The sequence below is a fragment of the Simochromis diagramma genome, unplaced genomic scaffold (assembly GCF_900408965.1).
Source record: "Simochromis diagramma unplaced genomic scaffold, fSimDia1.1 OVJJ01000685.1, whole genome shotgun sequence".
NCBI lineage: Eukaryota > Metazoa > Chordata > Actinopteri > Cichliformes > Cichlidae > Simochromis > Simochromis diagramma.
The window spans coordinates 14,029,353-14,057,336 of NW_024387477.1; the positions used below are offsets into that span (position 1 = coordinate 14,029,353).

Genomic DNA, 27,984 nt, shown 5'->3' on the forward strand with positions numbered 1-27,984 from the left:
GTGTATTAAAGAAACACACCAAGCAACATGAGCATTTATTTGATTTCTGGCCAACTGATGAGTTTAGGTCCAAAATTCACTCTTCTTCTGGTTCACCTTTAGTCAGCAGGGTGGGAAACATCTGAGCCTTTAGCTGGTAAACACTCAGCTTTCTACCAGTAACTTTGTCTGTCTTCTGCATGGCGCCGAGAAGGCGGGATTATCAGAACAAAACATGACCGCAACAATCACATGAAAGGCTCTGAGCGGTTTCACATGGATGGGAAGAACTGCAGAGCTACAATCTTCTGTTGGCTTTCCAACTCCATTAACCTCCTAGGACCTGGCGTTCACATATGTGGACATCACGTTTTGGGTTATTTAGACCAAAATACTCAATTTTGCTCTACATGGGCCTGACATCCACTTACGAGGACATTATACTGCTACTGTTCTATCGAAATTTGAAACAAATATCCTCATATGTGGCTCTTATTTTTCTTAAAAACAAAATTAAGGTTAAAAAAAAAAAAATCTTGTAATTCTTTGTTTTTACATTCATCGGGCCCCAATATGCCCAAATATCAAAGAGAAATTAAAAATGCATGCTGTGGAAGAGTTCAGGTCTTAGTAGGTTAATATTACATGCAGTCTTTTCTTTTCTTTTAATTGTTGATGTAATATATTTTCCTTCAAACTTTACTCCGTCCTTGTTAGACTGTGCAATATGCAGTCAGTGTATTCTGTAGTGTTAAATATAAAACCCCAGCAGTATGACCTTGGGGGTTGTAACTACCCACAGTTTTGATCAGGAGTGACGTTATTTCCCTGGTGGCACTTTGTTCAGTTTACCACTGAGTGATTGCACGCTCACGTTCAAGGCACTGGGTCGGTTCCCTGTGGCAAAACTCTGCTTCATGTATCTCAGTAATATGTCTGCTGTCCTGGGGCTATTTTACCGTCACATCTAACATGCCTACTTTGATGATCTCTGATTCTGTATTTATTTTTTTTAAATCCGACCTTTATCGTCTTTATTACAGCGCTGTGGCTTACATCTACTGAGATTTACATCGCTATTAACCGCTGTCCGTCGATTTGTTTCCAAGCCTAAAATCATGACGTTCAGCATTAATGTTTCACGGCAAAATGTAAATAATTGAGTGACTCTGGCATGCTGTTAACATTTCCTTTTATTAATGATTCAATACTGGAATTGGTACCCGTCCAAATCAATACCCAATTGGAGTAAATGGATGATGTCCATGCTGACCGGCGCTGGCTTGTGGCCTTTTCATGACAGTTCATTTATATATTTATTTATTTATGTTAAACCTTTTGCTGTCTCAGGATGGTAAATGGTTAAGTTAAACTGATGAACCAGATGAACTGAACCAGATCAAATTGGGCTTTATTGATCAGCAAGAGCGGAAATTGTCTTGTCATTGAATACAAATGGGGGGGAAAAAAACAAAACAGTACAGAGCTCAGTATTTTTGCTGATATACCAATACTGACAGCTACAAGATTAAAAGTAAATGTCTAATATTGTGCAAGTCCCCTTCGCTCCCTCTCTAAACCAGCTCTGACCCATCAGGCCCCAGTCATGGGACCTCTGGCGGTGTGCTGTGATGCCTGGGCCCACGTGTTCTGATGCATACTGCAGATCCTACTATCTGAGCATGCCTTGGGATGTTTGTGGTATTCTTTGACCTGCTAGCGTGCAGTCTTTATGGTATGGTGGACCACATGATGTTGTGCTTGGTGCTTGGTGGGTGGCATCATCCACAAACACCAGCAAACTATTATTAGTGAGATGATCGATGTTATTCACATCACCTGTCAGCAGTTTAAAAGCTTATGTAATGGTACAGTCTGTGGGACTAAAAACATGCACTTTCTTTAACTAATAAACAGAACAACCCAACAGAAGAGTGTTGTCTGCTATATATGGCCTTCCACATATACCTGCACATTAGTGTTTTGTAGTCACACCACATGTGTGGGAAATACTGCACTTGTAGCCAGATTTAGAGTTTAACCCGCCCCCGAAACAATGATTTCATAACCCTGCCCTGAACAGCTTTACAGAGACTCAGACTGAGACAGCACCCAGGATAATTTACTGATGATTACGGCACATTTTATCTTCTCTTAACACGAGGAGGAGAACACAAAGCTCATTTAGATGTAAACAGTCAAACTGATGATGACAAAAATCTATAACTCTGATCTGAGCTCCTTCTTTAGAAGTCAGAACAACCAATCGTACTGTACAGATCCCTCATGTTGTTCATGCCAGAAGCACATATGTGCAAATATTTGTCCCAGACTAACAAAAAAAACAAAAAAAACAAAAAAACAGCGTTGATTAGAAAAAGCTGCTAATTGAAAAACCACATGCTGAGTGGTGTAAATCTGTTTTAGAAACCTATTAATCAGGTATTAACTTGTTATCTGCATCACCTTAATCAAATCCAATTCCTTGTTTTTAAGAGTTTTGATTATAAAAGATAATATCCACATAAAAGAAAATCTAGAGAGCGAGTTCCATTTTGGAAATGTTGTCGTCTTTCAGCTACACAATGCTCATGCAGCGCTTCGAATCTTGTGTAGGGGTTGAACGTTGATGCTTCGAAACATCAAAGAGTCCCAAACTGACTCAGATTCTTGAAGTTCATTACATAAAGATGAGATATGCTGTTTAGAGTTCAACTGGGCTAAAAGAGCTTTATTTGAACATAAATACGTGCGCTTCCTGACTCATGGTAGCATGACTAAAGTCACTGTAGTAAACAACTGAACGCAAAACGAATGACAGCAGCAGAAACTCTGTCGTGTATAATGTGCTAACTTACCTCGAACAGAAGCATCAAGGCTCCAGTTAATTTTAATCAAGCAACATCTCTAATAAAGTTTATTCAAAACAGATCAGTGTTGACAAAAAGTAAGGCGGTGTTGATTTATATTAGAATTTTGTCTTGATGGTAAATTTAACTCTGCTGTTGGTTGGTTTGTGTTCATCTGCCAGCAGGATTATGCAAAAACTGCCAGGCTGATTTTCATTAAAGTGCAGAGGTGTAGCAAAAGCCCATTACAGATAACGTTCTGTAAATTTGCCAGATAAATCAATAACATTTGAGTGCCCGTCTAGTTTAATTTGTTTAATGATGAGGTGCCATATTATTTAGATTTTCATCATGTTTGTGTTAGTCTTTGATTGGCTTCAGTCTTTCAGTCGGCGTTTTGATCGAGGTGCTCTTTGAGTTTCTTTGTTTGTGATGCTTTCCTGAAAATTGTGCCGAACTGTGACCTCAAAACTTCAAAAAGTACAGACTGTACTGAACTGTAGCACTGTTTACACCTGGTGATGATAAGCATGCTCACTATTTGCCTGAACTGAGATCAAATCTAAGCTATCACAACTAAACCAGGAGCTGGCGGTAGAACTACTCAGCTAGTACAACGTAAACTTTCAACTAGCTGGTTATATGTTTTCCCTTAAAGGTCTAGATTAGTTATTTTACCATTCACAGCGTGGCTAAAATTTTAATTTCACCTCCCTCTTCTGCTTTCTCTTTTATCACTTAGTCAAAAAATAAAGGGTAAAGGGTACATGTTTCAGTACAGCAGACAGGATTTAACGGCATGTGAATCAAATCTGATGACAGATTGTGGGCTGTTTAGACACCGCACCAATCACATGTGATCAAATTACACACACACACACACACACATATATAGAGAGGGTTAATGAAGTAAACACTTCTTTCTACATACACCAGGAAGGCCAGGAACTAGATATGTTGGTTTCAAGACATGTTGTTCCAAGATATATCCATTTATTCTCTATGCAAGCTATTGTAGGAGGCTATGTGGCCCTGAAACAATCCAGTAATGCAATGTTTTGGCTGAAACCGTCTTGGAAAGGCATAATAAATACAAATCCCAGATAACCTGAAATAAATACTGTATGTCTCACAGAAACGCCAGATAAGAACAGCAGTGCATTGGATGCATTACACACGGGAAGGTTTTAACAATTTGGGATGCTTTCAGACAAACGTACACGCACAAAAACATAGTGGCCTTGCATTATTCTCTGTTATATTGCATTATGTGCATGTGTGTGTCTGAGTATGTGCGTCAGTCTATTTGTTGGAGCAGAGGAAGAGTGTGGGAGATGCAGGCGGGTCAGGGAGCGTAGGAGTCAGGCAGAGGGAAGTTCAGAGATGAGCTTTTGTTTGAGCAGCAGAGATGACTTCAGAGCGTCCGCACTGTTCTCATACCTAGCTTTACACCAGCCAAAGGCGCCCCCAGAAATGCTGGCACCTGTGATTAAACGGCAGAATGAGCTGAGTAACAGCAGAAAACAAGAAATAAGCTACGTTCTGTTCCATTAAAATTCTCATTTATGCATAAAGAGACTGTGAACAGACGTGACAGGAATGCACCAATGAACCCTGGCTGTTTATTAAAAAGTAAAAATTTCACTGATGTTTTATTTAAGGAACATATGGAAGACGGTGAGAAGCTGTTTGACAAAGGGTGTCAATAAATGGAGCCGTGCCTTCTTTTTTTAATGAGAGTTTTCAGACATGCAGTCTAAACTTTGGCTTTCGTTAACAATAACCTCTGACACGGAAGAGAAAATGACTCATTTTTAAAAAATATGGGCAATTTGTTTTACGCATACCTACGTGTAGTTTATATTACACTAGCTGACGTCTAACAGTCTGAAGTCACACAATACTGAAAATCAGCTATCATATATAATGAGGCAAGGCAAGTTTATAATGTATATTTAGCACCTTTCAAACACTACAGTCATTCAAGGTGCCTTATGAGACAAAATTAAAATAAAAAAATAAAAGAAGAGATGGAGTAACACCAAAATAATCAAATTAATAATGATGATGGTACAGCAATCTGGTTAGTTAAAAGCAGTGTTCATCTTGATTTAGTTTTAATCATAATTTAAATTATTAGATCATTTTAGGTTATTATAGACTAAATGTAAAATTTTCAAATCTAAAGATTCAGCAGACTAAAAGTTAAAAGCGTGAAAGTTTATCTTGTTTTTACTACAATGCAAAATGCGTCCATATGTCTCCTCTTCTCTTCCACCTAGCGCTGACATTTTGTCGCGTCATTATAAGAAACAGGGAGTGTGGGAGCTAGCCCTACCATCAGATCAAATGTGCCCTTCTGACCTTACTGGACAAGGAGATTACTTCTGATTGGATCACGTGCAAACTCGTCCCGCCTTTCTACACAACCTATTCAGTTCTCATTGGATCTCGCCTCTCCAGAACATTTTCATATTGTTTTTATTTATTGAAGAACGCGTCCAATACATTTCATCACAGTTTCTGTCCTTGTGAATTAGATGATGACTAAAATATAAACTAATTATTCTTCGACAAAATTAACACTGGAGTAAAGTAGTCCTGGATAAAGCTGTTTTTATCTTCTTTTTAAAAATAGCTAGTGTTGGAGATGATGTGACCTCAGTGGGTAGTTGGTTCCAGCGTTGAGCAGCATAGAGGCAAAACACCTTATCGCCCTGTTTAGGTTCAGATCTGTGAACCTTCTAGGTGACCGGGATCTTGCAGATCTTAGAGACCAACTTTGTGTCCGTTAAACTCTCAGATATAGATTTAGAGCCCTAGCCGTCTAGTGATTTATAAACGATTGGCGATATTTTGAATTCAGTTCTGTATTTTACTGAAAGCCAATGCAGGAAACTGAGATTTGGGAGGGATACACTTCCAGAAGCCCCATTCTGAACTAACCGACCAAATTCTAACAATTCAGCCACTCAAACCAGCAAATATCCAGCCATTTAACCTGCATAATTACTGAAGCAATTAATTGATTATCACAGTAATTATGCCAATAATTTTCTGTGGGTCGCCTAATCAACAAATTAGCCAAAAAGGTTTCACCTCTGCTGTTCTTACTGCGTTAAACACCTCCAGAATTACCATTAGCAGTAGCACCTCATGCTGAAGAAAACCACAGATGAACTGTTGTCATTAAGCGTGTTTACTGGAGGTTAATGGGAGGTAATTAGAAAGTATCACACTGCATCACTGTGAGCTGAAGTTTCTGACAAATTGTGGTTGTTACCGTGTCAAAAATCATTGTAGAAAGAAAATGTTTGTAAAGAAAATAAGCCCAGTGGTGAAGGAAGCGCAAAGACCAAAGATGTGATCGTCTGGATGAGGAGTTCAGTCGAGGCAAAGAGGGATTTCTTTTTCATCCTTCTCGGATCAAAGGCTCTGAAAGCTAATGGAGAGGGACAGGTATGAAAGTATTAATGAATAAATCAGGAACCTACGGCCAGGGTTTAGTGATTACTTTGGGTATCAAGAGCCATTCATCATCCCATTTCTGAACATGGGATTTTCATGATGGGTGACATCCTCCATTTTTTTCCCCTCCGTGAGTCTTCCTTTGTGCGTGTTGCAAATTACTCAAAACACGTAACAATATGTGACATCAATGAGAATCTAAAATGATTTTTTTTTTTTTTTTTTTTTTAAAGGAATACCTCACACGAACCCAAAATGTGTAAAGGTACGAGTGTTACAAAAGCTCAATGTCGTCTACGTTTTCCACTTTCGTATTAGTTGCACCACAGTTTGCATCTGTTGCAACAGTCTGAGTGCTCTGCCTGCAGCAGAAATTAGTGTTGCAATGACATGTGGTGCATGTAATTTACTTGGAACTTAAAAAAAATAAAAAGATAAAAAAAAATAAAAGCTTAATTTTCGATTTTGAGATTTGCACCAGCTGTGTTTTTTTGCTGGCAGGTTTGTCCCGAGGTTTCTCGTTGCTTAATGGCAAACAGTAAGTGTTCTAAAATAAAAGTGAGTTTGTAGGAAACATCTGATTTCTATCCTTTACATGCTTGCTTGCATAAATTGCCCTTATTTAGTGATGTTTTTGCCTCCATTTTATTGGTGAATGACTTTATGACCAGTTTTCCAGAAAGAGCAGAGATTGGTTGCGTTATAACACAAGGTGCACAAGGCCTTATATGCCTAATCGCCTATGGCAGAAAAGAGTTATAGTCAAACTGTGCTACACTCTTTGAAATCATCAGTCATGATACCTAGTAATGTTCAGAAAGTGCTCCTCTTTCTGCAAAGCAAGACAAGATGGTGCATGAGCTTAAGGACAAGTGGCAGGAATACGTGCTCGACCTGATGAATAGAATGCCAATAGATCTCTTAGGTATGCATGGGTTGCACTAGACTTTGAGCTTGAATAAGAATTGATAATTACCCTATAGCTTCTCTGGAGTGTACTCATTGTCTGTTTACAATTAGGAACAAAGATAAACACAGCGAAAACAGAACGACAGACAGCTGGCAGACTCTAAGTGCTTTCAGCTCAGCCTCTTTACTCAGCAACAGCGCCTTTTCACATGCAAGTTGGGGGGATTTTTTGGTCCTCTTTTTAAGAAGTTTAGCTCCCTTTTTTCCCCTTCCCTAGAATAATAATGAAATGGAGAGTGACAGGAAGTAATAGAAAGCGATATAAAACACTGGTGGGCGAAATGTAGGAAAGGTTGTCAGCTGGATTTGAGCTTTAGCCCGCCACCAGGAGGCCACATGTACATCACATATTAGTGGATTAAAAATGACTTGCTTTGTCCGTCACACACACACACACACACACACACACACACACACACACACACTCCGGGGATTCTCCTCCAAAGGCATAAGTGCCAAGTTCAATCTAGCGAGAGTAATAGTGACCTATCTAAGAGTGCCTTCTGGTGGAGTGTGTGAGAGGGTGTGCGGCCCTTAAATTACCCATCTGTAGGTGTTTCCTGTGCATGCCTCATTCTGAGCGAGACACAGACAGGAAGAGATTGAGAGAGAGACGGAAAACCCCTCAATCATATTTAATGGCACAATTTATCCACGTACTGTCACAAGACGATGTGTGTGTATGCAGGGCTGCATTTTGTGTTTTGCTGAGAGTCGGGGTATATCATAGCATCTCCTGGCACATTATACTGCAGGCAGATGGGTGTGCAGTTTCTCTGAGCGTATAAATTTGATGCATTCCTCCTGTGCTGATAGAGAACAGTGTTAGGCCAGCGTAACAGGCCGGTATTAAAGCTGTTTATGTTTCATTCAGGCACCAGCCAGGTCGCATCGTCCACTGCCGACGTGACGGAGGCCTCGGTCTAAATATGTTTTTAGGAATATTTTTGCTTTATTGCAGATGGCTGAGCAGAGAAATCACTCCAACATGGCGTGGGAGGATGTTACTCATAGCTTCAAGGGTGTCAGTCTGTAAAAACCTGCAATGAAACCTGCCTCACCCTTCCTTAAGGAGCTGCCAACCCACCTAAAAGCCTTCATCTGTGAGGTTTTCACTGGCTTTTCTGTGTATCGCCGTCTAATTACAGTTATGGAAGGCTTCTGTCCTGTGAATCATTTGAAATCTGAGTTTTCACTTCGCCCATAAAAATGATCAAATTTTAATTGAAAGGCTAGGACTTTGGGGATAGGAGCAACTTCAGTCAGGGAATAAGAAAACTCATCATTAAGGCTGCGTATCTGTCTAACCCTAATTGGAGGTAGAGCGGGTGGGTGAATTAGCTGGGCTCAAGCTCACAGCGATGTGAATATATTGCAAGGACCCAAGGCCGCAGCCCTCAGAGAGCCCCTAGAGAGATAATACAGTTTATTTACCGCTTATGCATAAAAATCTGTGTGCTGTCTTTGTAGCCCCATAGTGTGAGGTCTGACTGCTTTAATTATTAGCTGCTGTGTTTAAAATGAAGCCGCCAGCGTTTTCATTATTCGCACCATATTTATGCAAAACACCTTCACTCTGGGTGTCGTGTGAGAGTTTGTGTGTGTGTTTTTGTGCGTGTGTGTGTTAACCAATCTTCTTCACGTCTCTCATCTCCACTGCTGTCGTCCCTTTGCAGCTCCCCTCCTAGACTCTCTAGTCCATCGCGACCCAACTTCTCCTCCTCCTCCTCTTCTTCTTCTCTTCCCCTCTTCAGCAGCGCTCTCTCTCTCAAAGTCTTGTTTACTGCCTCCTCTGCCGTTCATTCTCTCTTTGGATACCGGCTTCCTCCAGGGCGAAAACTCTATAGTTCACTTTGTCTCCCTGTCCGCCTCCATCGACGCTCCCCCTCTTCCATCTTTCCTCTTTATCCTCTTCCTTTCATTCCTTTTTTTTCATCTTTTCTCTCCCTCTCAACAGAAGGTTTTGGGACCCATCTATTGAAATTTCCCATTTGCACTGCTTGCCTCTCAGTAGCTTATCACCGCTGGAGTTTTGTCCTTTTTGCTCAGAAGAAGCAGAGGAGGAGTCGTACAGGGAAGGAAAGAATGCACAGCAAGAAACATTTTAACCACACACAGACACAGACGGCAAAGGATTGAATTTAGAAAGTTTGTCTTCGATTTTCACGCTTTACTAACATCCCACCTAATAAACCATCAATAACCTGGCCTGAAATGAATAGACCTGCACATGAAAGGTAGGGCTGACCCATATTAAAGACATCAGTGCTGATAGAATGAGATTTATTTCACTAATCATAATGCAACCAAAGATCCTATAATGAAATTCGGATGTAGTTCCTTTCTTGTACTAACAAAATCACGCCAACAAAATTATTAGCTTTATTTTCATAAGTATGACAGCTCCCACGTCTACTGCAACAACAGCAGATACTTCTTTAGAGACACCAGGGTAGCTGTGGCCCTTTAGTACCCCCTGGACTCAGTGCAGACAACTCACCTCGCCAATATCGCGGACACTTGGCAGATGGATGCTGCTGGCTTTATTAAAAAAAATTACACAACATTTCCTCTATGTAAGAATTGCAGACATGTAGCTATAATTGATAGCTGATTCATAAACAAAAGTGAAGTAAAATAATGAACTAAAAATGTAATTAAGTTAAGTTGTGAGTAAACAATACTCGGCTACTCAGGCGATATGTTGCCGGATTAGTTTGGATTTATAGCCCTTAAATCGATACGAGATTAATTATGTGTACAGACTATTGTTAAGATTTAAAAAAAAAACTTAAACCTCTTAAATTTTGTTGTCAATAACATCATTGTCGGTCTTTGAAATTTTAAATCTGTCAGGGGGGGGGAAAAAAAGAAAAATCTGTTGGGCAAGTTGCTGGTCTGTTAGGGCCGTTAATGATGTTTCCATTAATCGTGTTCACTGGTGAGGCGAACTGAAGCCTCATTGATGAGTATTTTCTATTTCCACTCAGTATTTCCACATTAAAGTGCTAATAAAAGTGCACGAAAACACCTGCTGAGTTTGTTTTTTTTTTTAAATTGTGAAGAAAATTCAGTCTATTCCACCTGCTCCCAAACCCAGTGACAGCACAACTGAATTAGGAACCTGAAATAAATATCATTTATCCAGTTTGCCACAAACTATTTTTTTTTTTTTACCTTTGCTGAAGGCAGACAACAGGGTTACCTGCAGCATGCACGGGTCAGCAGCATTTACTCCCTTAAAGCTTTAGTTATTGGATCATTTTTGAGATTTAAAGGATCAATACAATAAAAAAAAAAACTACTGATACATTAAATGCTATATTATTATAGATTAAGCTAGCATATATTTATATAAATGTTAAGTAATTAAGGTGGCTTTTGTTTCTGAGCCAGTAAGATCTTCATCTTCCAGTGACGCTGGAGAAAAAAATATGTTAGTGTATGTTGTACCTTGCATATGGTGTTTTAAGATAACTTAAATACTTTTTTTTTTTTTTAAATGGCTAAATTTCAACTTTAATTAGTATCAACAAATGTGATGGGGCATACAAAACGTATACACCACCAAGGCATACACCAAGACAGTCAAGCAGTTATCCAAAGATCCAACGTTTATTATCTTGCCTTGTAAATTTCTGTCCAAACTATATTCTGAAGGATAAACTGGAAATAACGCACCATTTCGGCCCCATATCCTCTCAGGCGTGAGGGGATAGCCCCCGCTCAGCACAGCCACACACGACTGAGGTTGGACCAGTCCAGACAGCCAGCATAATTTGTCCCCTTAATGATGCTGGTAATGATCTTTGGCCTGTGGCGATAACAATGTGACGAACGTGATTGATCGGTGGAGTTTTCATCATTTATGAAACTCCTACAAATGGCAAGTTATCCATTTGCATCACTACTAAACCACGATAACTCAAAGATCACACTCAATTTATCGTCTGTAAATTAAAAAAAAAGATAGATAAACTTAAATCTGGGGGGTTTTGTTTGTTTTTTTCAAAGTTAATCTAGAGGTGTTGAAACTTTAGCAGAAAACTGCTTCATTTACATAACAATAACTTTACCCATCTGTTGTAATAAAAGTAATAATGCAAAAAGTTTAGTTTTACTTAACAAAGAGAGAAAATCTAAGATAAAGAAAGAAAGGGAGAGACCAAAATAAAATGTAGAAACATGTAAATAGCAAACAGTAGGAGAAGGTGTTAAAGGGGATGGATGTCAGAGAAAAAAAAACTGTTTGAAAACCTTTTAAATAATCTACAGATGCTCCTTAACACCTTCCAGCATCCTGAAGCAGTCAGCCAAGTGTATAAGCAAATTCAGAGCTAATTGACCTCAACACTATTCTGAGTGAGAGGAGGGAGATGGAGGGAAGCAGGCGGAGATAGAAACAGAGTTTGTACTGTGGTATGAACTGCCTTGAAGAGTAAGTGGGAGGTAGTGTTGTCACAGTGCATAATGGTGCTGCTTTCGTTATCACTGGCAACGAGGAGAAAAGAATAGAGAGCTGATGCGTTTGTGTGTCAGCGAGAAAGTCAGTCCACAGGCCAAAAGAGCAAGAAGAGAGACTGAGAGGGTGACGGTGTCGACGTTCGTTTCAGAAAGTGTGGAAAAGATCTGGAGAACTTTGTGTGTTTGTGTGTCTGTGTGTTTCAGAGGCATCCATTTTAGGGGAGCAGCTGGGTGGTGCGTAAACCACCCAAGCACTGATCTGCTTTAAGAAGCTGATCTTACCCAGTCACTGTGTTAAACACATTTGTCTTGACATTTATCAGAAGTGTGACATTTTTTCCCCTTCTCCATGTGTGCAACAACAAACGTGCTGTAATTTTCAGAGCACTGCTTCACATTCCTGCAGTTATGCAGTGAGGGATTCAGTCCTCAGCTTGAAATGGCCAAAACAAAAAGCAGCACAAAGAAAGACTGACATTTCACCGATTTCATTTTGCAACAACAGAAGAAGAAACAAAGAAAATATAAGTTTTGTTACACAAGAGAAATCAACTATGTAAGCAATAGAATTGAGATTTTCATTATTGTCACGCATAAACTCTTGTATCACAGCGCTAAACTACTGCGCTTGGATCTCTGTACAAACATTTTGTTCCATTTCTGAGTGAATGAAACAAGTCAATTTCATGTTATTGCTGAACCTTCTGATTTTTAGTTACATTTTGTACCTCATATCTGGAAAATGTCCTAAAAAGCTCCAGTCTGTGACTCAGTCTCACTAAAGTAAAAGAGAGGATGGTAACTTCCTGCCTTTAGAGGAAAATCTGTAATTGTCGGGTGACTGCGTCAGATTTTCTTTGCTGTCGGAAACCAATTGCAAATCGCTGCGGCAGCCACTTTTGATCACAAGGTGTTTGCACAGGTCGCTAAACAATCACAGTCCAACTTAGACTCTCAGACAGACCATCACCATCTGTACATGTTTATTATGGTTTTATCTAACTGAAAGTTGTAAATATTGCTTGTGCATTACTAATGTAAAAGCCCAACAAGGGACAAGTGCTGGAAATTAGCAGCAGACTTAAATTCGATGTGCAGCACACCAGTTTTATGTGCTCTGTTCTGGAATTACGTTAAACTGCATTTTCCCTTTCAAATAAATACACTGAACTGAACTGATCCAGTACATTGCAGTCAATCCGAGTTCAATGAAAGCATCTGCCACACATATCTACAGGAGGCTCGACTCAGTGGGTTGCCAGCTAGTTGTATTCTGGTTGTATTCCTGCATAAAAGGAAGGTTACTGAGCGCCTAGTTAATTTTGCAGCTAAACCGTCGTCCTGCAGCAGCTAGGTCACTATTTGTGGAGCAATTTCTGAATTTCCGGTAGTTAATATGAAATTTAACATCTGACAATAACACATTTGCAACACTGACTGCAACAGATTTGCCATATTTGCTGTATTAATAACAGCTAATCACCATATTATCCCAAACAGATTCCACGTAATTGTCTGTGACCCCATTCAATCTCAGACTGGAGACTGACTCAGAGATTTTAAGTTCATTGTACACGGTCACAATAATTTCTGTCATGTTGTGGTCTCTAACCACTATTTTCCCAAGTGTGACTGCAGCATTAAGCAATCCAAGTCCACATTTCATCTATTCGGACCAGGGATGCCCACCAAGCTTTGCATCAAGCCAGTAATGGACTTCCAATATTACCAGGGGAGGCTTTTTTCTTTTATTTCTAAATTTCTTTTTTTAGATGAATTTGGGAGTAGGAGGAGGTAGATTGGAATCATTCCAATGTCAATAAATGATCCTCATTATTACAAATACAATACTATTGGAGGTAACGCTTTTTAAAATAAAGAGTGCTTTCCCTCAATAGAAGCGCATACATTGCCATGTAATCCTCAGCAAATGCACTAATTATTTGCAGTTTTAAAGATGTTCTTCTTCAGTACAAACAAATGGGCTTTGGGCTGAGAGCCGCAGGCAGTTTAAGGAGGTCAGGAAGCATTGAGGGGCAGACTAACACTGTATTGGTTTTCTTTTCTTTTTTAAGGAAAGTGTTGTCAAAAGGATAATATTTCAAAAATAACTCCAGCCTCAACTGCTTGCCCTTTGTGCTCACTGCAACTAATCGATGAGAAGTCCGTGTAGAAATTAGCAGCAAAAATAGAGCCAACCCCAAGTGTGTGCATTACAACCAACTGTCAAAGTAACGCCAGATCAGAAAAAATATACTGTATTGAGCCTTTCCCTCCCTTTAGATGTTTGCTGATTATTCCTGCTTTGTCGCTTCCCTCATCTCTCTCCCTCTCCGCCCCTCCCTCTCATGCTAAATGGAAGCTGTGTGTTGCTGCGTTAGAAAGCTAGTCACATCCCTCTCGCTCTTCTTTTTAGCTCCTCTTAGAGTCTCTCCCTCTCTCTCTCCCCCTCTATCTTTTTCATTTCCCACCTCTACCTTTCTCTCTGTCTATCCTTGACACGCTCTCTGTCTTTTTCTTTCCCGCTCAGCTCCCTCCAGCCTTCGTTCTGTCCACGCCGACACCCTCGACTGATTCTGCCGGAGTCATGGCCTTCGGAGCCTGACAAGAATTCAGCGCCTGTGTTTGTGCAAGTGTGTGTGCGCGCGTTTGCGTGCGGGGGTGTATCTGTGTCTTCAAGCATCGATGAAATATGAGCTGTTAAATATGAATGCTGGGTTGTGTTCTGATGCCATACAGTCATGTCACTCATGCATGGAGTAGTTGTAAAAAACGTGCGTGTGCATAAACACTTACACGCTGCATTCATTGTGTATGACAAGTAACTGCGGAGCTTCTGTGGTATTACTCTGCATCACATTTGCTATCCATTTGTCTGATACTTGCCACACAAACACACACACACACACAGAGGCAGGGCCTGGATTCAGGCTTCACTGACTTTAAACCTTGCACAGGCTGACAGTAATTTCTGCCTCCAAATTACATTCCAATGGCTTCATAAATCTGCTGCCTCCTCCTCTGCCTCTTTCTCTTTCCCCCATCTTCCTGCTTCTCTATCTTCCCCTCTTCTCTGCCGTCCCTGCTCTCTTTCTCCCTTTTACTCCAGCCTCACTTCATTTTTTTTTTTCCCTGTATAAACCTATACCCTCCTCACCTCCCTCTCCGCCTCTATTTCACCATCTCTCATTCTCCTCCCCCTCCTATCACTTGTTTTCTCGTTTCCCCACACTCCTTCTCACTGGCGCTGGCTCAGTAAATGAGAAACGGGGAGGCAGAGATGGGGAGGTTACGTGTGTGGGGTAGTTAAACAGTCACACACTCACACACATAAATCCATACAGATGCATACACACAGCTAACACAGACGTACACGCTCACGCGTGTGCTCACATGGGCACGCCGAGAGAACTCAGTATGTAAATACTCATGTGCGCCAGCACACAACCGCAGTCAAAACATCATAAACAGCACATTACCCTTTGATTGAAAGACGAGCAGTTGTGTTGCCATATATTTGCCGTGTCTCTAAATTGACTTGGGTGTGCGCACACGCATTTAAATGCACACACATGTGGACACGGTTTTAATGAGAGTGTTCATTTTACTGATAGCGCCTCTAGGTGAAATAATTGCCAGTGTTGGGCCCTGATGGCTAGTCCAAGTGTTCTCAGGCCAGTTGTCTTTATTGGCCATGGCGGGCCGCAAACACACCCCTCATCTCCCCAACTGCCGCTTTAACGGCTGCTCTGCTGCAGCCAGCGCACGCTTGCAATGAATACATGGCCTTAATATGCATAAGCACACAATGTAGACACCAAGTTACGCATTAATACTAAAACACACACATACACGCGCGCCCAGGCGGAGGCCAGCAGAGAACAATAGGCCGTCTGACAATGGGGCTCAGAGGAATTCTCTTTTCCATATTAATATTCAGCAGAGTGGATATGGAGAGAGTGTGTGTCAGCAGGGACACATGCTCATCAACCTCGCTAACACTGGGGTTAGACAGCCACATGATTACAAAGTACTCAGACTTTGGTCCCCAGCCCCGCAACTATTAATCCCTAACTCCTACTTCCTCACTTCCTCTGTCCTAGCTCACTCCGGCGCACAGAGCGAGCAAACTGCCAAGTATCACAGCTGTCACTTTTCTTTGCTTTCCATTTTCCCAATTATTCTGATCAGCCTGATGGAGCAAAGGGTGGATGGAAATGGAGATTTGATATCGTCAATTTCCTGCCACCCCCACTACAGTGTGTCAGATTTGTGACAGTGCAGCTAGAAGGTCATCTGGAGGAGGATTTGGAAAAGGTTTTGAGGTTGTTGTTGTTTTTTTTTGATCATGCTACTTAGCCTCAATGTCACCATTTCCTCTTTGCGAACCTCATGTCAGTACAAATGAATATGCCAGCAAAAACAGCTGTAGTACCACTCGTTATAGCTTCCAACCGCAAAGCGTACAAGGTGACCACTAACAATGCACATGCGAATGCTCTGGCTGTATTCATGCACATATGTTACCACCATCTGTACATCTGTAGTCACACGGATCATTTTACTGTTCATCTGTACACTTTACTTTAACATAAAAGTATCCACAACGTAAAAAGATTTGTTTTGTTGTAGTGTTCAGTCGCTCTGAGCTCAGATGTGGATGCAGTATCTGTACAGAATCACACTTATTGGTTTATGCAGTTTTATTATCTCTAGCCTTCTTTATAAGCCTCTGCACCAAACAAAGAAAAATAAAACACTAATATCTGCTTATTACTACACAAAGGAAAGAGGAGTGAGAGCGTCTGAACAGCACAGATGCCACAGTGAAAGTCACATACTGTTGCCTGCCTGTAGGCTACACAGTTGTTGTAGACTGGCTCACAAGAGCTGAGTGACTTCTGTCCCCCTGAGGAACGAGATGTTCTCTCCGGTCTCTGTTATGCAAAAAGACAAAAAAAAATAATCGAGTACAACAGAAAAAACATGGAGTGAAGGGTCAGTCAGAAATGTTTTTGACCTCAGCACACGATATGGATTACTGCTTTCTTTTTAACTGCTCCTTTGTTTCAGTGACAGTGTGACATGTTATGTAAAGAGGATGATATAACATTAGAAGAAATAATATTACGATAGCAGACATCAGTTTGCTTTATATATATAACCTTTCTACAGGCGAAACGCTGATGAAATAAAGCGTAATTGTAAATTTAGTAAACTGCAACCTAAAACCTATATTAACACAGCGTCACCCACTTAACCTACAAACTTCTGGTGTACAAGGGGTAGCTAGTTAGAAGAAAAATAGCTAAAAGGGAAAGAATGTAAGCTGCACCACAGCTTAGCACAAGATAATTTGGGCTTTCTTGACCTCTCAGTAGAGTCCCAGAATGAAAATATGGAACTGGAAATGAGCATATCAGATATGGTTTGAAGTGTTTTATCCAACACATGGTCCCAAACTCAAAATCTGCTATCAGTTAAGATTAAGAAAAGATAATAATTGTTCCCCCTTTGCAAGCTATAACCCCCACCTTGTTTTAAATTAACTTTTTGACTAATCAGCTAAGGCGTGTTTCATCCAGAGACTAGTTGTAGACCACCTGGCAACTACCGGTTGCTAGGGAAAAACAAATGCTCCCAGAATAGTTGCAAGTAGTTGCTGGCAGTCATTCTAAAATCTACTGCCAAATCCTAGTCTCCAGGGTCACCAGTCAGTGACCCCATGATAACCGCCATCAACAACAGAAAAATGTGCATTCATCAACTGATTGGGGAGTGGTTGCAGACCAAGAAGAAAAGCGATATGCAAACCTGACACTAGACACCTTCGCCTTCAGAGAAAACGCAGTCCCTTTTGAAACATGATGGTTATTTCAGTAAGCTGGAACTTGTTATTTGACGTTCGCTTACTTGTTTTCGTCAGACCTTTTCAACCTTCACTATCACTCGAAGAGTAGTTTTCATTTTTCCATTTTCATTGCCTGATATTGAAGGTCTGATCCCACCTCATATCATTCAATGACTTAACAGTGAAACAGCTGACCTCTCTTTTCTATCATAATTTTATATTCTACCACTAATTAGTGCATTTCTAGAAAATGTTTACATCAGAGGAATGAAACCACATGAAAGAGAAAATAAACTAAAACACTTGAACTTCTTTATCATCGTGACTCCATGTCAAAGTGTGTCCATTCGTGTTTTGTGTAACATCTTTCTACAAGGTTATTTTTAGACGGATTTCCTTTGAAAAGTGCTGCAATTTCCCTAATGTTCTCAAGCAGTTATGACTAACAAAAGTCATTACCTTGGTGAAACTTTCTCTAATCTTCCTCAAAACTCTGACAAACAGCCGTTTTCATACTCTGCCAAATGACTAGCATATACTTTGCCTCCAAGCTCCTTGCTCTGATAGATGCTCCTTATGTCTGCAGTCCTCCCATCACACGCCCACTAGTTAGGCTTGCTTCCATCAAAAAAAGTTTTAAGGACAGTCTTGACATCACACAGATAGAGCTTCACATATCGATGTCTAATGACCAATGGCAGTGAGCTGTGGAGATGCTGCTGATGCTCAATAGTCACTTCTTGTCCAGTGCAGGCAGACGTTTTGCCTGCAGTATGCAAAGATTAGTGCAGAGTCTAAGAGTAGTTGGCTCAGAAATTATAGCTAATTAAAGTGACTAGCTTTAAAATGACAGTTCACGTTATTAAAGGTGACATCTGCTGTTAATACGTGACTGATGACATCCAATTAGTGTTTATTTTTGTAGCTACTTTAAAGTCCAAAAATGCAAACTGTTAGACCTTAACAAATTACAAATGAACTGAATAACAATGAGTACCGCACCAAGTCCTTGCTTAGACCATTATCTCATTTCTCCTTAATGCCAATAACAAAGTCGACACATTTGGCAAAAACACTGCCTCTTTATCATTCTGCCCCACGTCGCTTGATTTTCATTATGCGAGTTAGCCACAGTCTGCACATATGAATAAGTTTACTAGGCATCAACTGGATATCAATCTGAAGACGTCCTATAAAAAGGATCATTTATCTCGCCAAACACCTCACTGAACTGCACATCCAGTTTCCATCTGTGGAACCAGTTACATCACATGGGAAACAAAAAACTTGTACACCATCGCCCTGAGTGCACAGCTTTTAACAGCCCTCGAGGATGTACAGGAGTACAGGCATAAGCCTGTTGACCAAGTTCTTCTCAGCTGCAGCGCGTGTCCTTTGAAAATGAAAATGAGGACGCCTTTATTTGTCTCTATTTGTGTTTAAGCAAACTGGATGATAATTTCCCAGTTGGCGATGTAGTCTACTTACTTTGGGATGAAGTGAAGAGGCGAATGTGAGCAGCAGAGCAGTTAATGGCCTTGATGAATTTGTCTCTGTACACTCAGTATGCCTGATGAAAACCTTATATCTCTAAAACCAGTGTTCACTGGGGGTTTGATTCTGCACATAAGATACAGGCACTTAGTGCGTGATGGTTAATAAAAGCTCAAAAGATTTGTCTGAAGAGAAAAAACACAAAAAAAAAACACAGATATAAAATATGGAGTTACCTTAATGGGAGGTTTGTGTCTACTGGGAGAACAGTGCTGTGCATATGCAGTGGTGACCTTCAGGAAGTATTTTCACGAGGTACTTAATTTTAAGAGGTATAACCATTCAGATGGGGATAATTATTTAGCCTGTACCTTTTAGGATTCTGTATTGTGCCAACATTAAGACTCAACAGCACATGGTGGCATCATTTACACAAAACAGGTGTAACAAATGAAGATATATTAGAAGACGTTTCATTTACGGCACATTAAGCATTAAGCCAATATCTAAAATATTCTTTTTGTGGAAATATAATAAACTCTATGATCATTACCACAACAGATTTATGAGAACAATTTCCCTTTATTAACCAGAATCCATTTCTTTAAATTAGTTTAAGGTTGGTGATTTTAAACTGGCCATATGTCTAAGTGTGAATGGTTTTCTGCCTCTCTGTGTCCTGTGATAGAGTGGTTATTACCCCACCTCTCACCCAAAAACAGCTGTGACAAGCTCCAGTGGTTAAGAAAATGAAGCTTTTAACATCGCTTAAAATAAGAGTTAAAAACTACAAGCCGACTCAAACTTAAGAGGCTTTCGTTAAAATGTAGATACACGAATGACTTAAAGTGACTCTCTTGGCCCCAAAGCCAATGACATAATGTATTTTATGCAGCTTCTAAGACACGTTACTTCAGAAGACTCAGTCTTAATTCTTGGCACATCTTGAAATATTTTAGCATAACTTCTACAAGTGTCACCATCATCATTATCACGCGGCTCACTTATTTTGATTAAGCTGTATTTATGCAGCTACATTTGTTGTGCATGCATTTGCATGTTACATTTTGAAACAAAGGCTTGTAGACAGCACTGTCCATCCATCCATCTTTTGAAGCGATCTTCCATCAAAATCTGTGCCACGTCTCTCTGGCTCTCTATTATAATGTCTCTGGTTCCATTAGCATCATACAGTAATCCAAAATTTGTAAAGAGTGTCGTGAACTGAATCAGTGACCTTTAATCCTCCTTGTTGTGCACTCTCTTTTCACGTCTGATGTGTTACAAATGGCCCATTGTATCAGACAGATTTTACCTCGTTGCTCAAATGCATCTCCAAATGAAGCCTCTAATACTACTCTTGCCTGCTGTCTCTTTTCAGGTCGGCGCTCACTAACACTCAGCCAGCTGTCCTGCTGAAGTCGACACCAGTGAAGTCTACCTTCAGGATACAAAGGCTGTCCATTTCCACCAACTCTTCACACTGAGCCAGCCCATCACAGCACTCCTTAAAGCGGACGGTATACAATACATGCTGTCATCTGGCTTTGCTGAAGATGATCTGTGTGAACTGAGAAGGAAGTGATCAAACATTTAACAGAGGAGAGAGTGCTTGAAACTGAGGGAGAAGGAGAAAGGAGCTTTTCCCTTGAATCCTGCTCATACAGTCGGCACTCTTACTGAGGCCAGCCTGTCCATCACTGCCTTAAAAAGTGCTCATTACTATCACTGAACCGTGAAGTGCATGTTGTAATAATTGTTATGGTACAGCTCTAATAACAGATCAAGGACACTTTGTTGGATTTTTCTGAGCTGTGAAAAGCGTACTTATTCTCATTTTCCTCACGCCGATCATCTATTAAAACCACTACCTGTCTATTTGAAGCAAGTGCCACACGGTACAGTACTATTTTTGCATGACCCACTGCCTGCATGAGTAACCAGGGTCGCTTTTGACTTCGAAGAAGGACCCTTGAGCCCACAACCATCTTCTGACTGTCTGCCCAACTGTAGCATTTGAGTGTGGGGGGGGGGGCTGTTTCAGAATTAGGCCTCTGGACACTTGCTGAAGATGACTTGAGTTGGCAGGCCTAAAAGCTCCTTACCAAGAGAGAGAGAATTTGACAGCAGGACACACACACACACACACACACACACACACACACACACAAAGAAGACACAAATGTGGATGCCGAGGCGGCTTTGAGCCATGCTGGTGTTGCTACTTGTGGAGCCCTGGAGTACAGGCTATCATCATCCCTATCATCATTCACCCAAGCTGAGGAAGATTCAACGGCCCGAAGGAAAGAGGCTACGCTTCTGAACGATTCGAAGGAGACTGTGAAATTGTGCTAACACACAGAGATCCACAGCAACATCCTCAATAACCCATATAAACACTAATACTCCCCTCCACAAATCCTTGATAGAGAAAAACAAGGCTGCGGCGGGCGTGAAAGGCACAGACACTGAACAGGTGAGCAAGCCCTTGGCAATCACATCCTGGGTCGATCAGACCTTTAACACACACACGCACGCACGTACACTTCATTCATCACAGTGAGGAACACTACACTTACATCTTGCTTTGAGCTACAGGATAGGAAGGAAGACACTAGAAAACACACACCAGCTCTGTGCTCCTTTACTTCAGAACATGATTAAAATGTTTGTGGGGAGTGGAGGGTCAAAAACAAAAAAACACAAGGGAGCGGAAAGGGAATGCCGAGGCAAGAATGCCGAGGGAGTAAGAAAGAGACGGGAGTGGTGGAGGAGGAAGAGATTTGGGGGAGAGGTGCATCTAAATGAAAAACAGAAACTAAGTTGCAGTGGAGGAGAGGACAGGAGAGGAAGCGGAGAGCCGATTGATCCAATCTCAGTGTGCAGGAATCAACGGACGACTGAAGAGGAAACGATAAAAGAGGATTAGAGAGATAGAAACAGGGGAGGAGAGGAGGAGGATGACTGCACGGACACTTCTGTAAACAAACCTGAAAGTAGATATAATGAAAGATTATCAAGGGGAGGTGGGCGGATTGGAGAGGTACACGGCGTGATAAAGATGCAGCGAGAGAGAGAGAGAGCGAGAGGATGGACGAGGGAGGGGAGAGAGACGAGAGAAAAATCAGGATCATTAAAAGAACGTGTCGATGGGAAACCTTGGCATGTGGGCAAGAAACACACATGCCAGCTTGTGCCAAGAGGATGTTTATGAAAGGGAAGCAGGGATAGTGTGGCACTGAAACATATGCTAGTTGATATTCATAGAGCATCCCAATATGGTCTCAGCTCGTACCTTGACAGCCCCTCTTGTGTGTATGTGTACCTCTTTCTTACTTTTTCTGTCTCTCACATGCCGGGGAAAGAAATAGTCAGATTCGAGCTAAAAATACTATTAAGAAAAGAGAAAAATCAAGTCTGGGTCCACGTCGAATTAGGTGGCACACACTCTTTTTCACCCTGACATATCAAATGCTGCCGGTGTCGAGCTGAGACAGGAGCTAGTTGTTGTTGATACAGATCTTTCTCTCATACACAAACGCACACATGCATCAGAGGCACGCACACAAGCATGTACAGGTACACAAATGCGGCTATTTTTACATCCATCTCACAGAATAGAAAAAAATGACACCAAACCAATATTTGGAGCCATTATTCTTTTTCCAGCTGATAGTGACTTCAGTCTTCACTGCCAGGAACTCATTTCCCCCTCTCTCCTCCTCCTCCTGACTGTCCTACTGTCCATCTGTCTCCTCGCCTCCACCCCTCCCTCCTTGCCTCTCAACTATTGTTGCCATCTCTCGTTTGCTTTGCATGGATTTTGACTGCAGCCAAGGGGCAATTTTACATGTAGCACAGAGTTCACATACAAACACACATGCACAAACATGCATGCGCAGAAGGGGCGGAGAAAGGGGGGGAAAAAAACTTGCCTTTAGAGGATTTGTTTATCAAATGTGCTGTCAAATCATGTCAGGCATTTCACATCAGGGCACATTTTCCAGCCTCGGGCTACTTAAAAGAAAGGATTCAAACACGAGGACGCCACAATGCAATTTCAACAACTTTTACCACTGTATATTTTTCATATTCTAAATATAGTGAGCCGTGAATGTGCACGTACGGAGATCATTTTATCTGAATTGTAAATTCATGTTATTGATGTTGGTGTCAAGGATTTGCAAGGAGACAAATCATAAAACATCGACCAAGGAACCTATTAATGTTGCAGAAAAATGCTTCTCTGTAAAACATCTCACTAAAACATTTCTGGGGATTTCAGGACCACTTTCCTGAATAATTTATAGAAATTTCACGAACAATAACAACTGAGTGAAACCATGCATTATACATGTCAGCTTGTACTGAGACTTCTGTATGTGAATGCTTTGTGCTCAGTACATTTGTTTATTTGTGTGAGCAAATTTCTCAGTGTGAGTTTTGGTCACGACCTCTGATAGATAAATTGTGTTTCTGAGTATACAATATGAAACCTAAGTTTCTCTGCTTTTCTTCTATATTCTCTTCAGTTTTATCATATATATTTATTAGGGGTAGATATAGGGCAATAACAACAAGTTTAGTAGTTCTGCTACTCTCTGAGCCATCAACTGGACTGTGGGCAATTAATCTGATTTCCTCCTCCCCGATCTCGCCTCCATTTTAGTTTCATGTCACTCACTCCATTTCAGTTAATCTCTGTGGAAGAAAAAACAAAAAACTCCTCTTCACTTATTTTCCCTTCCTTCAAATGTCACTGTCCAATTTTCTCCATTTCTGTCGTCCCTTTGCTTTCTCCGATTCTCGTAATCCTCCTCGTCCAGTCAATCCACCCCTCATCACACTCTGTCTCTAAATGTGCGTTTGTCTTCTGCTTGGTCGCCCTGACCCATATAATAGTGGGCAGCTTCTTATAAGTGCATCTGATGATTCAATCCCCAAATCTTTTGCACTTTAGAGATTTAAAGAGACTTTACTTTTATCAGCAGGTAGAAAACACAGCACTTTGGTCGAGTAATTTTGGAGATAGACCCCACAGCTGTGGGGTCTATCTCGCTCTGTCTCGTCCTTCTTTTTTGCTTCCCTATTTGAATATAATGAATTTTTTTTTCTCCATTCATTTTAGAATCATTGGGTTTCAGTGTCTGTACTTTGTTTTGATCCAGTTTTCCCATTTTCTCTCCTATCAGGAGCTGTGCGCCACCATGGCAGCTGAGAGTGTTGCAGAACTCCGCGATTGGCTCTTCCTGCTCCTCCTGTGCCTCACCTTATTGGCTGAGGTGCTGGAACTGGCGGCAGCGGCAATTGCCATGGAGACGGGAGAGGGAGACGAGGGCATAGTTTGCCCCTCGGTTTGCCGCTGCGACGAGGGTTTCGTCTACTGCAATGACCGTGGCCTCAGCATTATTCCTCCGCTGCCGTTAACGGCTGCCATCCTGTACTTACAGAGCAACCGCCTGAGTAACGCCGGGCTGCCACCGTCGCTGGAACGCAGCACTTCCATACGAGTGATTTACCTGTATGCCAACCAGTTGGATGAATTTCCTATACACCTCCCGCCTTCATTACGGGAGCTCCATTTGCAGGATAATAATATACGAACGTTACCGCGGTCGGCTCTTGCCAAGTTACCATTACTAGAACGTTTGCACCTGGATGATAACTCGATATCCACAGTTAGCATCCAGGACCGAGCCTTTTCTGGGACCCCACGGCTTCGACTGCTGTTTCTGTCTCGGAACCACCTGTCAAGCATCCCCGCAGGCCTGCCAACATCCTTGGAAGAGTTGCGACTGGATGACAACAGAATCAGCACCATCCCTACTCATGCCTTCCGTGGGCTCTCCTCCCTGAGACGCTTGGTCCTGGACGGGAACCTGCTGGCCAACACACGCATAGCAGATGACACCTTTTCTCGTCTTTCCAACCTGACTGAGCTTTCACTGGTCAGGAACGCTCTGCAGTCTCCACCTGCCAACCTGCCTTCAGCTCACCTTGTGCGACTCCATTTGCAAGACAATGGAATGACCCACATCTCGAGGGGGGCGCTAGATGGGATGCGGCGGCTGCAGAGGCTGGACCTGTCGGGGAATAATCTCACCACTCTGCCCCGGGGACTTTTTAAGGACACAGAAAGCCTGGAGCTGCTACTGCTGCGAGGAAACCCCTGGTACTGCGGCTGCAACCTTCGCTGGCTCCATGCCTGGCTGCACGGTCGGGGGGCGGCGGTTACAGTTAGGGGTCTAACCTGTCAGGGGCCTGAGCCTGTAAGGGGTCAGGCCCTTAGAGACCTAACTTCTCTGATGGAGCAGTGTGAAGGTCCCCCTCCTGTTCCTAATACTGGAATAGGGATGAACCCAGCAGACAAAGATGGAGGAGGTGAAGATGGTGTTGGAGGGGGTCAAGCAGTGGCTTCAGTCCCCCATGGCAGCACCACCACTACCTCTCTGCTCATCCCCACACAGGGTTCTCTTTTCACCCTGCGAGCTAAGCGGCCAGGCCTAGTTATGCCTCTGCCCCCAGGTGAAGGAGGGCACGTATCTGGAGAGGCACTGGAGCTGACTGTAAAACCTCTCTCTTCAGACAGCGTGCTGGTGAGTTGGCTTTGTCCAGAGCCGGCACCCTCCTTCCGCCTGTCGTGGCTGAGGCTGGGCAGCAGTGCAGCTCTCGGTTCAATAACAGAGACTTTGGTACCTGGAGAAAGGAGGCAGTATCTTCTAACCCAGCTCACCCCACGCTCCCATTACCTCATCTGCCTGCTGCCATTACGACAGGAAACTTCCTTTGGGAGCCCCAGCATGGGTTCGTCTCGAGCTGTCAGCACGGACACGGACAGTAAAGACTCAGCCCCGGCCTGTGCACAGATAGAGACTGGAGATGCTCTGGCACACTCAGGAGAAGGGGGCTCAGATAAAAAGGGACGAGACTCAGAATTAACAGCCCTGCCACTGGCTGGGATTATTGGGGGTGCCACAGCATTAGTGAGCCTTCTGTTAATCTTTGGCATCTTCTGCTGGTATGGACAGAGATCAGGTTACATATCCGGGGACTCGGGCTCATACAACAGGGGCCGGGGAGGAAAACATTATGATGACTATGTAGAGTCAGGCACCAAGAAAGACACTTCCATCTTAGAGATCAGGGCCCCTCCTGCAGGGTTTCAGATGACAGCTATGGCCCATCAGCCTGTTCAGCCTAAGCTGGAGGATGTCACCTACATCCACACCATTTTCCCCTCCTCCTCCTCCTCTTCCTCCCAAGCTAACGGGACCTACCGGAGCAGTCACGGAGCTGGCAGCCTAAATGGCACCATCCTCAGCCAAACCAGCCACCATCGTGTTACATATGGCACCAACCGTGGCTACAGAGAGGGTGGCATCCCTGACATAGATTATGCCTACACGTGATGATACAGGGACGCACTCCCTGAGCCACGAAAGCCCTGTTGGCTAGTGGTTATTTTGTCCTTGGTTTCCAAAGTACCCTCTGTGCCTCTGCTGGTTCAATTCTGATTGGTTTGTTAAGTAGAGAATTTCTGCTATGTTAATTGGACAATTGCTAGAGTGACAGAAGTGTAAGTCCTACTATACTCTTCTACTGTATAAATACAATTTATAGTAGGCCCTTCTTTCAGCGCTTCTTATAAATGGTTACAGTTTCTCTTTTGGATATCTCAGTGTCTTTCAAACCTACTGTTCTTCTCAGCTAATGATAATACACAGTAAATTATTTGAGGTTGATATACTAGGCTTAGCTGATTTAGAAGGAGATATATTTATAATATGGGGAAAAGGCACTTGATGTGTATAGAGATAGGTCTCAAATCTTCCAACCAACTGTAAGCTTTGTGCTGTATAGATAAAAGGGATGACAGAGGAAGAAATCAATGGTTGTTATAACCCACAGATGACAATGCATCATGGTTGACATGAAAAGATGTGTTCCAAGCCCCTTCCTTTCCTCTGGTTTATTCCCCTCCTTTTTAATTTTTTCCTCCTTTCCGCCTCTTTTTTTTTTTTTTTTCTCTTCAGCTGAGGCTCTTTCCTTTTATTTCTCTTGTGTCTTTTGTGGTGCTGTGAGCAGAGGACGACTTTGTTCTCGCCAAGGGAGCTGACAGCAGTGATAACAGTTCTGACAGAGACGAGAGACACAAACCACAGCACGAGGAGACTAATGAGAGTGAGAGAGAGAGCATGTGTTTGGGTGGGGGTGATGGATAGATGGATGGATGGATGGATGGAGAAAACATCAAAGGAGATGAGGGAAAAAAAAGAGGGTGCGGAGCTGTGTTGGGGGGAATGTAGACGCAGAGAGAGGTGTGTTGGCTTCAGGCAAAGAGCGAGGACAGAAAAGGGGAGCTAAGTGGAAAAAAGGGCGTGTGACAAATGCAGCAGCAGGAGGTAAAAAAGCACACAAAGAGGAAAAAAGGTGGGGGATCAAGAAGGGAGTGGGTGGTTAAAGAAGAGGGTTGACAACTGGAATAATGTGACATCATAGTCCAAAAAAGAAGAGGAAAAAAAAAAAGAATGAAGTTTTTGCCCACAGTGTACCCACTGCACTCAGCACATGCCGAGTGATAACAGAGTGCATGCTTCCTTCAAGGACTGTTTTCAGGTGCCTGTGATCATTGAAATTCAAAGATGAATTTAACATTTCTCGGTAGTTACCTTTCACCTCGTGTATCTTTTTTTTTAATAAACAGCACATTTCAGGATTTTAAAAACATCGGTAGGACAACAACAAGGACAAGAAGCACGGCGAGACAATCTGAGTAAAAAATACACTGATTGCCAAGACCACAGGACAACAGACAAGCCTGACAAGAATGACTATTATTGTAAAGAAAAAAAGGAAGAAAAAAAACTTCATCTTGGAATTTCAGCACTGCATGTACCCAGTTTTTATTGT

The 27,984-nt window shown here is 42.0% G+C and overlaps 2 protein-coding genes and 1 long non-coding RNA gene across 9 annotated transcripts in view; 1 reads left to right on the plus strand and 2 right to left on the minus strand.

The window, feature by feature from the left end:
* The window catches only part of flrt1b (fibronectin leucine rich transmembrane protein 1b), a 36,174-nt gene extending 8,256 nt beyond the window's left edge, over window positions 1-27,918 (plus strand). For 3 of the 5 annotated variants that reach the window (XM_040015968.1, XM_040015964.1, XM_040015966.1), the window contains exon 2: window positions 20,456-27,918. In XM_040015968.1, coding sequence (XP_039871902.1) covers window positions 24,003-26,483 — 2,481 coding nt within the window. In that variant the 5' untranslated portion in view covers window positions 20,456-24,002 and the 3' untranslated portion in view covers window positions 26,484-27,918. Of the gene's footprint in view, window positions 1-557; window positions 8,369-19,663 lie in introns of those variants that run through there. The other 2 variants (XM_040015965.1, XM_040015969.1) reach the window with 2 other exon arrangements.
* Window positions 1-27,984, minus strand: part of macrod1 (mono-ADP ribosylhydrolase 1) — a 143,525-nt gene that overhangs the window by 81,854 nt on the left and 33,687 nt on the right. The window lies entirely within an intron of this gene.
* LOC120724051 lies at window positions 9,509-13,335 on the minus strand. The gene is made up of 2 exons (XR_005693851.1): window positions 13,276-13,335; window positions 9,509-12,727 (listed from the first exon to the last, which is right to left on the minus strand). It is a non-coding gene; the product is annotated as an uncharacterized LOC120724051 (long non-coding RNA).